At 41.2% G+C, this 14,168-nt stretch overlaps 1 protein-coding gene across 1 annotated transcript in view; it reads right to left on the minus strand.

The window, feature by feature from the left end:
* Nucleotides 1-284: 284 nt before the first annotated feature.
* Nucleotides 285-14,168, minus strand: part of IL1RAPL2 (interleukin 1 receptor accessory protein like 2) — a 391,471-nt gene continuing 377,587 nt past the window's right edge. Inside the window, exons 10-11 of the mRNA XM_075162335.1 lie at nucleotides 11,028-11,198; nucleotides 285-982 (exon numbers count right to left, since the gene is read on the minus strand). Of these exons, the coding sequence (XP_075018436.1) occupies nucleotides 285-982; nucleotides 11,028-11,198 (869 nt within the window). The remainder of the gene's footprint in view (nucleotides 983-11,027; nucleotides 11,199-14,168) is intronic.

Raw genomic sequence — 14,168 nt, forward strand, 5'->3', positions numbered from 1 at the left:
TAAACCTACTGTAAAATGATGGGATGTGGTTTTTCTATCCCCCCTCCTTTTTAAAGAAGCAATAAAACTGTACATTAAAAGACAGGAAGGACATTACTGAGTTACAAAAGAATGCCCCCTTTGTCAATAATTTGTAAATGTAAACAAAAAAGTTCAAGTAGAAAAGCAAACAAGTGTGCCGCTGCTTCGAATATGTTTTCTCACCCCATGGGGTTAGGGCAAAGTTCTTTAAAAACGTGTCTTCATGGCGGTCATGAAGCATCTCAAAAGAGTCCTGATCTTCACTACCAAATATCACTGGTGAAGCTAAGCTCCTTTGCTGATAAAGGTAGCAATGGGTTGTTCCTGTGAAACTCTTGGGGATCCTTCATGGTATTGTTAAGAGGTAGCTGTCCGTTTAGTAGTGTCAAAGGTATGTTACAGTATGTGTGATGGTTGCTTATGGAAGCTATTGGCAATGTTGCTGCTGACACATCATATTCATATCCTCTGCAATAATGTCTCATTTGCACAGAGTCTGTTTGATGGTAATCAGTTAAATCAGCCCGCGATTCTACCAACGTGGCAGAAGTGCCTGTGACGGCAAGAGAGGGTACAGTCTGGAGGTCTCCAAAAAGGCCCTGCTCTGCAGAATCCAGGACCTGATGCCGAGACACCACCTCCTTTTTCTTCCCTGGCATTTCAAAGACTAGGCGCTTCCAAAACTTAGAATTCAGTTTGCTGCTTTTTGGTCCTTTCCACTTGACCACTGAGAGAAGTTTGATGGTGTGCTTTAAAGATTCCACTTCGTGATAATTCACTTTCCCTTTTAATTCAGTACACTCAATCAAAATAACTTTGATTTCTCCACTGACTAGCATGTTATGGAGTCTGTTTTCCATCTCAAAAATACTCCATCCTCTCCTGAGAACATAGTCTGGGGTTAACACGATAATGAGTCTTCTGCTTTGTTCAACACATCTCGTGAGATCTTCAATGTAGGCTATAAATTATAGAAAGAGAGAAAGAGTAAAGAATAAAGAAGTCTATTGTATCAAAACATCAGGCTTGCAATCAAGTATAACAAAATCCTACAGCTCACTGATCCACACCATTTAAGACAAGGGGCAATTCACAATACACTCCCAACAAAAATACGATTGTGTATCGCAACAGATTTCTATTTATCGAGTACATATAGAAAACTCCTTAATAACACCTTCCATCCTTTACTGTTTTTCCCTGTTCATCTCAACAGAATGACATTTACATGATATCCTCACTGTGTAGATGCATTAGTGACTAAAAATACACCGTTCACTTACTGAAAAAATATAGGTTAAGATCAATGTAATGTTTGTGTAAATTTTAACATTAACGCTGGTTATGATTAACATCACATTGAGGGAAGCACACTCTGGGAAGCAGTTCTTGTGTTTCAGATGCGAGGACATGAGGGTGCTGCAGGGTGTATGAACTGTAACTTGCAAGAGCTCAAAAAGAAATCAACCCTCATCACATGCAGAACTTGTGCTATTGCATAGAAGCATCATGGTAGCTCTTTCTTCTTTAGGTATTGACCACAAAAGCACAATAACATTCTTTGTGGCCCAATGGTCTGTTTTAGTATTCCAAACATGTGCTTCTATGTACCCCAGGTATTAACAGAAAGTTCACAAGTGACAGGAACAAATGGAAAATTTAAACATATTGGAGGTGTTTATTTGTTGAGACATCAGTGACAAAGAAAATAGTATTCTTCTTTTATTCATGCATGCCAAGTAGTTGCAAACGACCAGTGTAAGCAGAAATGCCAGCCCCATCATTAGCTCCATGATGTCAGCTTATTGAACTATAAAATATTCTTGAAGTTGGACTTGGATCCCTGAGTTTCACTTGTCCCAGGGACGGTACGGAAGAGAAGCCAATTACACTGGTCTGACATGGAACAGGATGGGAAAGAGATCTACTTACAGACCTGATCCAAAACCCATTCAAATGAACAGACCTCAACAAATTTCAATGGGTTTTGGGTCAAGACCAGAAAAATGAAATCATTTTTTAAAAACCCACTAAGGTCAGAAAAGTGTTCATTGGTTGCATAGCATTGTGATTGCGAGCTTACAGACAGGATATAATTTTTTTTTTTTTTTTAAACTACATGAACCTCTTGACCATGCTACTCAGAATGTGCCGCCTGACAACAGAGGAGAAGCACGTGTTATAAATGAAGACTTGGACACAAGAGCTGCACAGAACAGATCTTTACTCAGCACAGGGCAGGGCCTCTCTTACACACACTGCCCTCTAGCAGGAACAACGATTACAAATAACATCATTAATCAACATCTGTTACTGCAAGACTCATTTTTATAGTCCCAGGCACCATACCACAGCATGCTTATTCACACCACTTCCAGTAAAGTAAATAGCTACAAAATAGGCCGACAGGAACATTCTAAAATAGCTTATTTTCATGAGACTGAAGGCATAGTTAGCATTAAATCTGCCTTTACCAATGTTTTATTTCACCACTTAGCAGCAAGAAGAATTTCTTTCACAAATGGAAAAAAGAGGCAATTGCAAACATCCCACAGACACACAAAAATTTAAGACATACACATACATTACAAATGTCTATGCAACAATCCTGACTTTTAGTTAATGTTTTATGATTCTTTAATCATGCAGCATTTACAGTTTGGTTTTTTTTTTCTTAAAATATTTTATGAGGAAAACCCCCACATTGCTCTGTGTAAAATAGTTACTCATTAATGAAAAAAATTCAACATTCAAATCCATGGGAGAGGCAGTGGAGAGGGGAGAGAATCAGCAACAATGAGAAAATGATAAGCAGAACTGGTGAAACAAAACTTAAGGAAAGGTAGAAATGTTCAATACAATGGAAAGAGATTATCCCAATGTATCAACAGCTCAGACTCTTCATTTTCTTCCTTTCTTTCTGCTCCCAAAAAGAAAGAATTTAGGTGGGAAGCTTCATCATTAGAGGTTGAATCTGCAAGATACAGTAAAACAACAAACTATCATGCATCTTTCCTGGGACATATTCATCCCTCCTTCAAACAGCTCAGAACACTGCTATGTACAAGACAATTCTCTGCAGGACACAATACCGGTCAGTACCACATATCCAGGTTACTGCTAAGCACAGCCATGCATATACTATATGCATCCAAGTAAAAAAACAAAACAAAACAAAACAAAACACCCAAAAAACAACAAACAAAAAATCAATCCACTTTCATCTCTTCAAATATCCAGCAGCAATAATTTCAATAGCAAGAACCCAGCAATAATCCATTATACCATCTCAATCAAAAACTCACCAGACTTTGCTTTAGTCAAACAGGGAATGAGGTGGCAAGAAGACAGGAAAAATTCCCTATTTTCTCAGATGGCTACTTCTCCCCTCTGTGCCTCTCCCATACTTTGGCATGCCCACCTTACTTACTGGATATTGCAACAAGTTAGAGCTTTCTACAGCCGACTACACAGACACCTTCACAAATGACCACTAGGTGCTCCTTCAAATTCCAAGTTTGCAGCTGGGTCACTGATAGACATGGCCAATGGACAGGGGGGTTGGTGCACTGAGGATAAAATACACTGAATTACAGGAAACTGGAAACCCAAATGAAAAGGCAAACGCATTTTCCAGTCACCTGGTCCAGAAGTACTTAGCACTCCCAATAACTTCAGCTTGGGACTACTACTAAAGATAGGTGACAACTCCCCTGGAGCACATGGTTCCACTGGGTGCACTCTACAATATGTCCAACGTGCACAACTTAAACATTTCTGTGAGGAAAAGCATGGGGGGATGGCTTCCTGTCTGTGGAAATTCAAGCTTTATTTTTTCCAGTGGTACCAGACTGACTGCATAAACCTGTGAGTTGCTAAATCGTCCACCCTCCTTTCACTTCAGAATTTGAGACTGCTCAAAATATCGCAGGTTGAGTCGTCTGTCTTGAGTGTTCAGTCCATTAGAAGGTATTAAATCCAAGAAATCTATATTGCAATGTAGGATGGAGAAAGGGTTGTTTTCACCTTTCCAGTGAGCTAAGAAGTAATTGTCAGACCATGGCTCTGTTTCACTTTCAAGAAAAAAACTGAGCAGGGATTTCTGGAATGACATCATCAAGTAGGATCAACTGTAAGATTCCAGACCAACATATTTCCACCAGATAAATAACATTTTGCTGAAACCTCACTTTCGCTGTAGGGGGTGTCAACTTCAATGACATTTCATTGTGAGGGGAGAAAAAAATCAGTATGGAATTATTTATTTTTAATTTCCAAAGATTGTATTTTGTCATAAATTAGAATGTAAAAATAAAATGTCAGCATTAGAATTAACCCACTGGACTTTATTAAAAAAGAACATTTTAAATTTTGACCCTTTTTCCCCCCTTGAAACACCATTTTGCAATATGGCACAAAAAACGTTTTCAAAATGTTAGCATTTCCCCATAGGTCAAAAAAAATTAGAATTATGAGTAGCTCTATTGTTAACTTACTTGCATCATGTCCAATGCAATGCCCAAGGAGGTGTGGACAGCAAGAACTTTTAGACCCATAAACAAACATAGTTTTCGCATGGTTGCCCTTTAGTAATGAAGACAGATCACCTGACAGCAAATATGTGCTCACCAAACTGTCAACATGTAACGATGCTGAACTGTAGTTTGAAGCACTGGAGAAGTCCAAGACATGCATCCCATCTGCAGTTAAATTATGCATAACTGCCTATTGAATCTTGAATGAGCGACACTAACCACAGGCTGGAAGGAAACCCAGCCAACCTAATATGCAAGCAGACTAAGAGCAAGGAAATTAATGAACACCACGGACACAGAGTTGCTTACACAAAGAAATGACTGACTAACCAGATTCAGATGATTTGCAGAGGCAGTTGAGGAAGAGGGAAAGAACACCAGAAATCATATAAAGTCCTACGGATATTTTTGGGAAGCATGGTCTACAGCACCACAAGAACCAAAGAGTATCTACCATCAACCCCATACTGGATGGTTCCTGGCACTCTGAAAATAACCAGACTTTCTGCGTTTGGCAATGTGACTATCACTTGAGAAAGTTATTTATAGAAGAGTAATTCAGTCCTGGTTTCCTAACTGAATAGTTCCCAAGCCCTAACTCTGTTACTTTATCATAACAAAAATGATTGCATGTCTTGCTTTTCCTATTTATTAAATACCCGTTGCTTCTGTTAGCTCAGACCAGAACAGCAATGCAGTCGGAACTGCTGAAACACAGAGCGGAGCGATGGCCCCTCCCCAGAGAGAGCCCAATCATGGCATAAGCTAAGGGACAGCTGATGAGTTCAACATAAACAAATAATGCAGATCAGCATGAGACACTGCCCTCTCAGCATACCACTCTCTTAGCCATTGTCAGACTTTCTGAATTTGACATGGCAAAGGAAAGAGGGACTAAGGAGAAGGAAAAGATGGTGGCTCTGGGGATGTCTTCTTGCAGACTGAAGTGTCTGAAGTGGGTGATTTTGGTGAAATTGTTTTGGCGATAGATGTTGGAATTAAAATTCTGGATATTTAGAATCAAAGATTCATAGACTCACACAGGTTAGAAGGGGGCTCTGGAGATCTCCAGCTCAATGCCCTGCCCAAAGCGGGACCAGCTAAGATTGCTCAGGGCCTTGTCCAGTACAGTTTTGAAGACCTCCAGGGTTGGAGGTTTCTTCTCAGTGTCTCCGGGTTCTGTTCCAGTGTCTGACTACCCTCATAGTGAGGAAAATTTTCCAAATGTTTAAATGGAATTTTCAGTGTTGCAACTCATATCTGGGGCCTCTTGTTCAACAACTGTGCTCCTCTGAGAAGAGTCTGTCTCCATCTTTGTGCTTTCCACTGGAAAGATAACAATAAGATTCCTCCTTGGCTTTGTCTTTGTTGGCCTTTTCTTCAAGAAACACAGTTCTTTTGGGCTCTCCTCTTGTACTGTGTGCTCCAGCTCCCTGACCACCTTGGTGGCCTTCAGTGGACTGTTACAGGGTACCCAGCCTTTCTGGCTTTTGTTCATATTTCTTCCACTTCGAACTGTCATTCCTCCGTATCCCTGCTACCCCCGCCCATGCCTGGCATTAAGTGCAAGATTCATACAGAGTAGACAACCAGGGACTTCTGAAAGGAGTTTGTGGAGCTGGGCACTTTATTCCCATTCCACATAAATGGTGTCTCATACCCAGTTAAGGCTCCTTGGGAAACCCAGGCACACAGTCCTGCTTGGTTTTCTTCATTCAGGAACCTGGAATTCACCAGGCAAAAACCACACAGATGGGCAGACAAAACTACAAAGTGCCAGAACTGCAATACTGACTGTTGGGTGCTTTTTATCACATGCCTTAGGTGCTTTCCTGTTGTGCTGACATCCTCTCATTTTTCAGGTAAAAGCAAAGATTTTTATTCAGTCACAATTGTTCTTTTCAGTGCCTGATCTCTATAGCCTGGGCTGAGCTAGAGTGAATTGCTGATGTTTTTTCAATCCTATCAAGATCAAATGCACATATGCTTAGAGAGCAACTAGATGATGCTCTAATAGATTGTATCGCTGGTATTAAAAATGCAACTTGACAGTTTTGACCTCTTCACTTTCAGGGTTTAAAATAATTTGCAGAAACCATGTGAGAAAAATACCTTCCTCTGATGTAATCCCAATTTTAGAAGAGTCAAGTGCAAATAGATTTTTCTCTCTGTAGACACATCATCCTTAGCAAGACAGAAAACAGCTCAGCTAAAACCATAACTATTCCTATTTTCCTCCACAACTATTCAGTCTCCTCAGGTCTCCTAACACTGAATTAAAAAGCTCACAGGGCTTGAGAGTCTGCTTGCTGTGGGAAAGGGTTTGTTAGAAAAGCCCTGAAAACTAATAGAGTGGAAAAAATATAACTGCTAAGAAACTTTAGGAACAACTGTATCTTAGGGCTCAGTCTCCTTATACAGGCTAACATGTTCGATTATGTCTTAGTTACCTAGGCAGAAAGGTGTATGTGCTGTCAGCTTCGACAGAATGAAGAACACTCACTCTGTTAAGACCAAAGAATATTCTTTAAGAAAAAATAGCTGCTATAGTACTTCCTATAACATGCAACTCAAATTCTGGGTTACAAACTTGGCCTTACTGCTTACACAGCACACTGCATGTCATGTCTCCCTGCCATGTGGCCCCTCTCATCTTCCAGCCTGCATGGCCACGTGGGCTTCTGCATGAGCGAGAGCAGAGAGGCAGTGGCTGCTTGAGCCCAGTTTCCACCTTGCCAGTTCGGGGAGCCGGGTCCATCTGTGCTGCTCTCAGGCAGCACCAAGAGTCACCGCAAAGGTCCTTCCTGGCCACCGCAAGGTGGGCATCACCAAGGCCCTTGGCATCCTTCACGGTGGTTCTCCCACTAAGACAAAATGCTCCACTGGGATAACATTTGTGTCCCGGCAGGGCACAGAAACCTGCTGCAAAACGTGACTCAGCCCCATCTGACCTGAACTCCGGATGCCAGGGATCTGCTTCCCAACAGTGAAGAGGTGGCCTCAGTCCCCACAGCCATCACCTCTGTCCTAGGGACAGCAACAGTCGTTCCATGGGCATTCCTGAAACAGATGGTCCTCAGCGCAGCGCTCGGATATGCAGTGCGAAGGAGCTCGCTGCTGGGTGCGTGCGTCCCAGCTAAGGCACATCTGGCTGTAATCTCTCCCTCGGCTGCACAGGGACACGCAGAGCCTATCATAGCTTTTCCCCAGAGGTTAAGAGATGAACCAGCTGGACAAAAACATAGTCAAACTTGTCCCTGAATTTTTCTGAAGTCAGCTTTTTAGTTTTTTCAGAGAAGTGTGTGAGAAAGTTAATGAAATACTATTTAACATATCTATTTTTTGCTTGCTCTCAAATCCAAGTAGCAGCTGTATGTATTGCTTCATGCCAGGAAGCAAGCGCAATAATGCACACCCTCCTGTGGCAGCACCTTAAAATTGCAGAGATTATATGAAACAACCAGCCTTACAAAACACACCTTATTTGCTGTACTAGTGGAATGGCACACATTTAAGCACACAAGATATAGAAGGAAACACATGAGAATGGCAAGTGGGAAAGCATTACATTACACTGAAAGTCATTTACACCAAAAGACAAGGAAATGCAGTACATATGAGAAGAGATATTTCCTAAAATAAAAAGTAACTGTGATCAAATCCCCATTTTTCTATAGAAATCTACCCTGAAGAGCTATATATTTTGTTACATCTGCCACTTTTTGAGACAGTCACTCTAAAATATGTTATGTTTACCTCTGAAGTTTCTAGCAGGTCCATACCACATCACACTGCCTGCTCTCTTCACTAAGCCCTGCAAGTCCTTGTAAGGGTGGTGAGCATTAGGCAGAACACAGCCACGTTCCGCTTCCCCAGCCCACACGGAAAGCTTACAAATAGAGCAGCCTCAGTCCTCCCTCCTTCCCCATCACCTCTCCCTCCCTCTTGCCCTCTCGAAATAAAGTGCCTTCCCCATATCTTTTTCAAAGCTAAAGCATGCAAATCACACTCATTTCAGTTCCCCATTTTATTCTGCATTGTCATTATGTCTGATTAAGAGTTCTTGAAGCTCCACGTGTTAGAATCAGGCCCTTTCATAAATACTGAAGAAGTGAGTTTGAGAGGAAAAATGAGGTATTAAATTTGTGAATGTTCATAAATGAGAATTGACATTTTCAGGTACCCTGCATTTTCAGGAGAGGCTTAATGAATATCCAAAGTGATGACAAGTATTTGCTGAGTGTCTGACTGACAAAAATAGTCAAAAGTAAAATACCATGCTGGCTGGTACAGCAATTGGAAAGAAGAATCTAATTTCATATTAATCTGTGCTTCAGTATAGTTATCATTGAAGGGCTAGCTTTAAGCTCTTTAATTCAGTTGTATAATTGCTATGTATAACTGCTATATTGTTGGATATGAAACAAATATTTACAACAGTTCTGTGATTTTTAACACAAAAAGATGTATTTTCTTTTAATAATATCTAAAAATTCAGTACTACTTGCTTGTGCTGCCAGAAATAAGAAGGCTACAAGCCAAGTCACCTTTCTGGAATATGTCACTAAGGGAGTAAAACTCACACCTTGCAGGGGCAGGGCAAAGCAGCTCTAACCTAGGAGCTGCAAATGCACATAATAAATTCAAGCCACTAGATGGGACTTTGCACGATCTCTGACTAGGCTCTGACTCCTCCTTCCCAATGGTACGGGATTCAGAGCTCTTTTTCCAGCTCCCTCAATTGTCAGAGAAGAAGTGGGCTCCAACTTCTGGAGCAGGCACTGGGGTTTGGCAGCAGCAAGGCAGCAGTTTCAAGTCTTTTGGCAGGCAGGCTGCTAATGCAGCCATGTTCTAGCTGTTTCATGTTTGGGGACATCTGTTCCAGCACAGCCATTGCTTTGTTTTCGTGTTCATATTTCCTATACAGTAGCATATACGGAGATAAGTTCATATTATTTTCTAATATTTTTCATGGAAGTGATTTGCAGACAGACTTCATAAAAAAAGGTTATTTTTCACAAGGATAGCATTTCAAATAAATGTGATATTAAAGCAAACATACTGTGCATTCAAAATTCATCAACATGATGCATATGATTCATGGTCTTTTTTGACTTGTTCAAAAATGAATCTGGAAGAAGAGATGCCATAACTACAGCTAGGAAGGCATTAACTGTTGGTACAGTCATCCAAAGGTGCTGCTGAATCTTCACACATGGCAGAAAAGCTGATTTGAAATGGACAACTGTATTTCACTGTGTGCTGATTTTGGCTGTGGGATAGTTAATTTTCTTCACAGGAGCTGGTATGGGGCTGTGTTTTGGATTTGTGCTGGAAACAGTGTTGATAACACAGGGATGTTTTCGTTACTGCTGAGCAGTGCTTACACAGAGTCAAGGCCTTTTCTGCTCCTCACCCCACCCCACCAGCGAGCAGGCTGGGGGGGCACAGGGAGTTGGGAGGGGACACGGCTGGGACAGCTGACCCCAACTGACCAAAGGGATATCCCATACCATATGACGTCATGCTCAGCATATAAAGCTGGGGGAAGAAGGACGAAAGGGGGGACGTTCAGAGTGATGGCGTTTGTCTTCCCAAGTAACCATTACGCGTGATGGAGCCCTGGAGATGCTGAACACCTGCCTGCCGGTGGGAAGTAGTGAATGAATTCCTTGTTTTGGTTTGCTTGTGCGCACAGCTTTTGCTTTCCCTATTAGAATGTCTTTATCTCAACCCACAAGTTTTCTCACTTTCACCCTTCCAATTCTCTCCCCCATCCCACCGGAGGGAGCGAGCGAGCGGCTGTTGTTGCTGCCTGGGGTTAAACCACGAGACACCGTCAGCATGGAAAACAGCATTGGATCACTGGGCTGTACACAGTCCTCTGAAGAATTAGTATTACTTACACAATACCAATTACTTACACAACACCAACACTGCTAAGAAATGCAACAATTGGACAAAACTCTAATGAAAAAATTGCACCTATACCATTAACTGGGAAACTATTGTAGCTATTTATGAGACTTCAAAGTTAGGAAAAAAAAACAAAAGACAATGGGAGAGATTACTTTTACTTGTAAAGCTGCTGTAGACAAACAAACAATTACTGGAAAAAAAAACCAATCCCATTTTCAATGAAAAAAAGAGAGACTACAAAATCTTTTTTGGAATTTTCCTCCTTAGCTACCTGTGTCTGATATAAAGATTTTAGACTACAGTGTTGCTTCCAGCGCTGTAGCCTTCCCTGTAGGAAGGTCCAGCTCCTGCCTCCACTGAAATCAACAGCAGTTCCCTCTGATTTCAGTAGAGCAGGAACAAGCTCTAACCTAGAGCTCAAATTTGCAATACTGAGGAAACTTTTCCTCACAACCACTTCACAAAGAGAGGTTTCCCATAGTACTTATCACATAGTCGAGGCCTCCACGACACATCAGAGAGAATGAAAACTGAAAGGTCAGAAATACTTACTTCCGCTAGGGATCAGGTCCCTATCCGGAATGAAGAGCTTATATCCATAGTGCTTTTCTAGAACATCTGGCAGAATTTCAAGTGCAAACTGCTCCTCTTCATTATTATCACAATCTAACGCATCAGGATCCACTTTGGTGTATGAAAGATACGCATCATATTCCTTGTTGTCTGTAAGAAAACAAATCCATGTTCAGCCTGCTGTTTGGAAGAGCACTATAAAGAATACAGGAAAGTACTAGGAAATCGTATTATTCCTTGAAACGATCAAGCATTTCCCAACAAAATTGGGACTTTTCACAGGAGTGTATAATCTGGCTTCCACAGAGAAATTTTTCAGATCCAGACATAGGATATCCTTTCAGTTTTCTTCTGCATGTTGAGCTAGTTAGTAACTCTGCTTCATGTGGTCAGTGTATACATTTCACACCTGAAAAGATCATGGGTAAAATTTTGATACAAATACTAAAGCTGGAACTTTTTATTTTAATCCTTTACATACTGCTAATGGAAATCTTTCAGCTCCTATGCCTCAAGAGTGCTATGATTATGCAAAAGTTTTGAGCTTGGAAAAGTTTTTGAGCCTGGAAAATTTGGAAAGTTTTGAGTAAGGAAAACTTCTTTGCACACGTAATTGTGAGAAAATACATGACTTAACTCAAATGAATACAAATTATGCAGAAAACAATGACAAATACAAACAGTCTAAAGCATTTTTTCAGAAAATCTTGTAGATTTTAAAACCAGTATCATAATTTTAGAGGTCACTTGATCCAGGACATTTTAAATACTTGGTATGAGAGAGAGAAATAACTCCAAGAGAAAATGGGGCACAGGGGGGGATTTGCCCCTCCATTCTGCCTGCAGCCCAGGGGTGGAGGCAAAGCCTCATCAAAAAGTGATGGCAGGCAGCGGGTGATAGAGGGGACCCAGGCAACGCCACATGAGGACAGCTGGGCTGCAACACAGTGGTTTGGCCAGAAAGGGCAACACACCTCCTCCTGCATAGCACCGGGGCTTGTATCCAGCTCTCTGCCTCTGAAATACGGAGCTAAGAGCTGGTGTCTGTGCCAGGAACAGAAGCGGCACCACTATCGAGCTTGGGATCCATGCTGGGATCAGACTCTTAGTGACATTTCTCTTTGCTATTCCTCTGCAGTAATGGAAAATAGTATATTGAAAAAGTCAACCTTCAGCAATTCGGTCTCCAGGGAAGAGCACAGCTGCCATTATTTACAGAAAATGAAAAATCAAATAGTTAATGTTGTGAGGACAAAACTGCATGAATGGAGGATTGCTGAGTACCAATTATCTGTACAGAATAGCGCACATGAAAGATAATTAAAGCAGTTAAAAATCGTCAATATATTCTGATAAAAAGAAAAAATAGCTAATCTTAATACAATACATTCCTTGATGACCTTGAAATGATAGTTACTTTCTTATAATTCTTGACACAAAGCCAGATCCATGAGGGTCAGAGCTACAGAAAAGCATGTGAATAATTACATGTTTGTAAAAGGCAATTTGCTTAGTGTCACCATAGCTGTATGGGAGGACGTCCACCTGGCTTGCCGATATTTCTCTGAAATTAACAGCATACAAAAATAGTAGTTACTGATGGAAAGATGACAGAAGAACAAAGAGCAAAGAAATAAAGGCCAGTCAGCTTTGGAGGCCTGTCGAAAACCTGCTACCCTGTCCGTAATGAAGCCTGCCAAAACCTTTTAAGAGAAGCCAGCCACCAAGTGATCTGGGAGGCAAACATCCCCTGCAAACATTTGAGAGCTCTGCGAAGGCAGCAAAGCAAACCCCAGAGCACTGACATGTCCGGTTATAAAGCAGCGTGAAAGCCGCGCATGGATTGTGTCGTCCCTGAGCTTCCTGCCCCCTCCAGCTGCGTGGGTACAACTGCCCTCTCCAGTCACCTCTATTCACAACACAAGTAAGCAAGACGTAGACAGAACCAGTTCGCCGGTGCTTCTGTGAGTCTGTACGCTTGTGCTACATCTCTACGGTCTCGACTCCCTCTTCACAAGCTTCACATACACAGGACATAGCAGAAGGACCTATCCATGCTTGCCCAGCGCTTGCTCTGTGTGCTTTGGATGCGGCAGTGTTTGGAGCCATTTGCTAAATGGCTTCCCTTAACGCTCAGTATCTTTTTTTTTAAAAACAATGCTATGCACAACACAGGACGTGAATGCATCCAACATTGCTTAGATAGGTATTTTTAGAAATAGGAATGAAGGAAATCTACTGAGTTCCAAATCTTCTATTTTAAAGAAATACATGTATAAATGGAAAATGACCCTGCAATTGCATCTATATAGCTGACTGCTCACGGGAGCTCTGTATGTTCCCACTATAGCCTACAGAAGTAGAAGGAAACATCCCCATATATGCTTTGACTTCAGTAACATTCTGTCTCCATCCTTCATTCTGCAGGATCAGAATGAGACACAAAGCTGCAATAGTTCTAAAATCATGCACTGGAAAAATAAAAGGCTGTTTTCAGAATTAACATGCATGCAAAATCCCCTATGTACACATGGGGCTTCCTCTAAACAACTAGAAAATAATATTGTTTCATAAATTAAAAAGTGATTGAGCCAAGGAAGTGACATGAATAAAAAGGCAGCAGCTTCACACTGAAAACACGAGATAAATCAATCAAAGCAATCTGGAGGAAGTTACCACTTTGGGTCACTTTTTGTTAGTGCGAACCAGGGATGTTATGTTGGTATAATCCCAAGGTGTTAGAGGTAAATTACTTCCAAAACCACATAATCTCACCCTTCACTTTCTCCTAGGTATCAGTATAAATATTGTGCAGTATTGCATACTATGAAAAAAGCATCATTTTAGGTTTTCCCACTCACAAATGAAGATCGAGAGAGAGGAAGTTTCCTGATCGCTATTCCTGCTATTTATCATTCCACATTCTAAAATCCCCTGGATGTCATTCCACCTGTTCTCCAAAACTCCTATGGATTCCATTGTAGCGAAACATTTTCACACCATATCTACCCAGTGTTAAACAGAAACACTTATTATTTTGATAACAGTAATGCTAACTGTACAAAGTAACAGGCCTGTGCAACTGCACATTGTTTTGGCACAATAGGGGAAATGTGTTCC

This window comes from Calonectris borealis, chromosome 13 (assembly GCF_964195595.1).
Source record: "Calonectris borealis chromosome 13, bCalBor7.hap1.2, whole genome shotgun sequence".
Classification (NCBI taxonomy): Eukaryota; Metazoa; Chordata; class Aves; order Procellariiformes; family Procellariidae; genus Calonectris; species Calonectris borealis.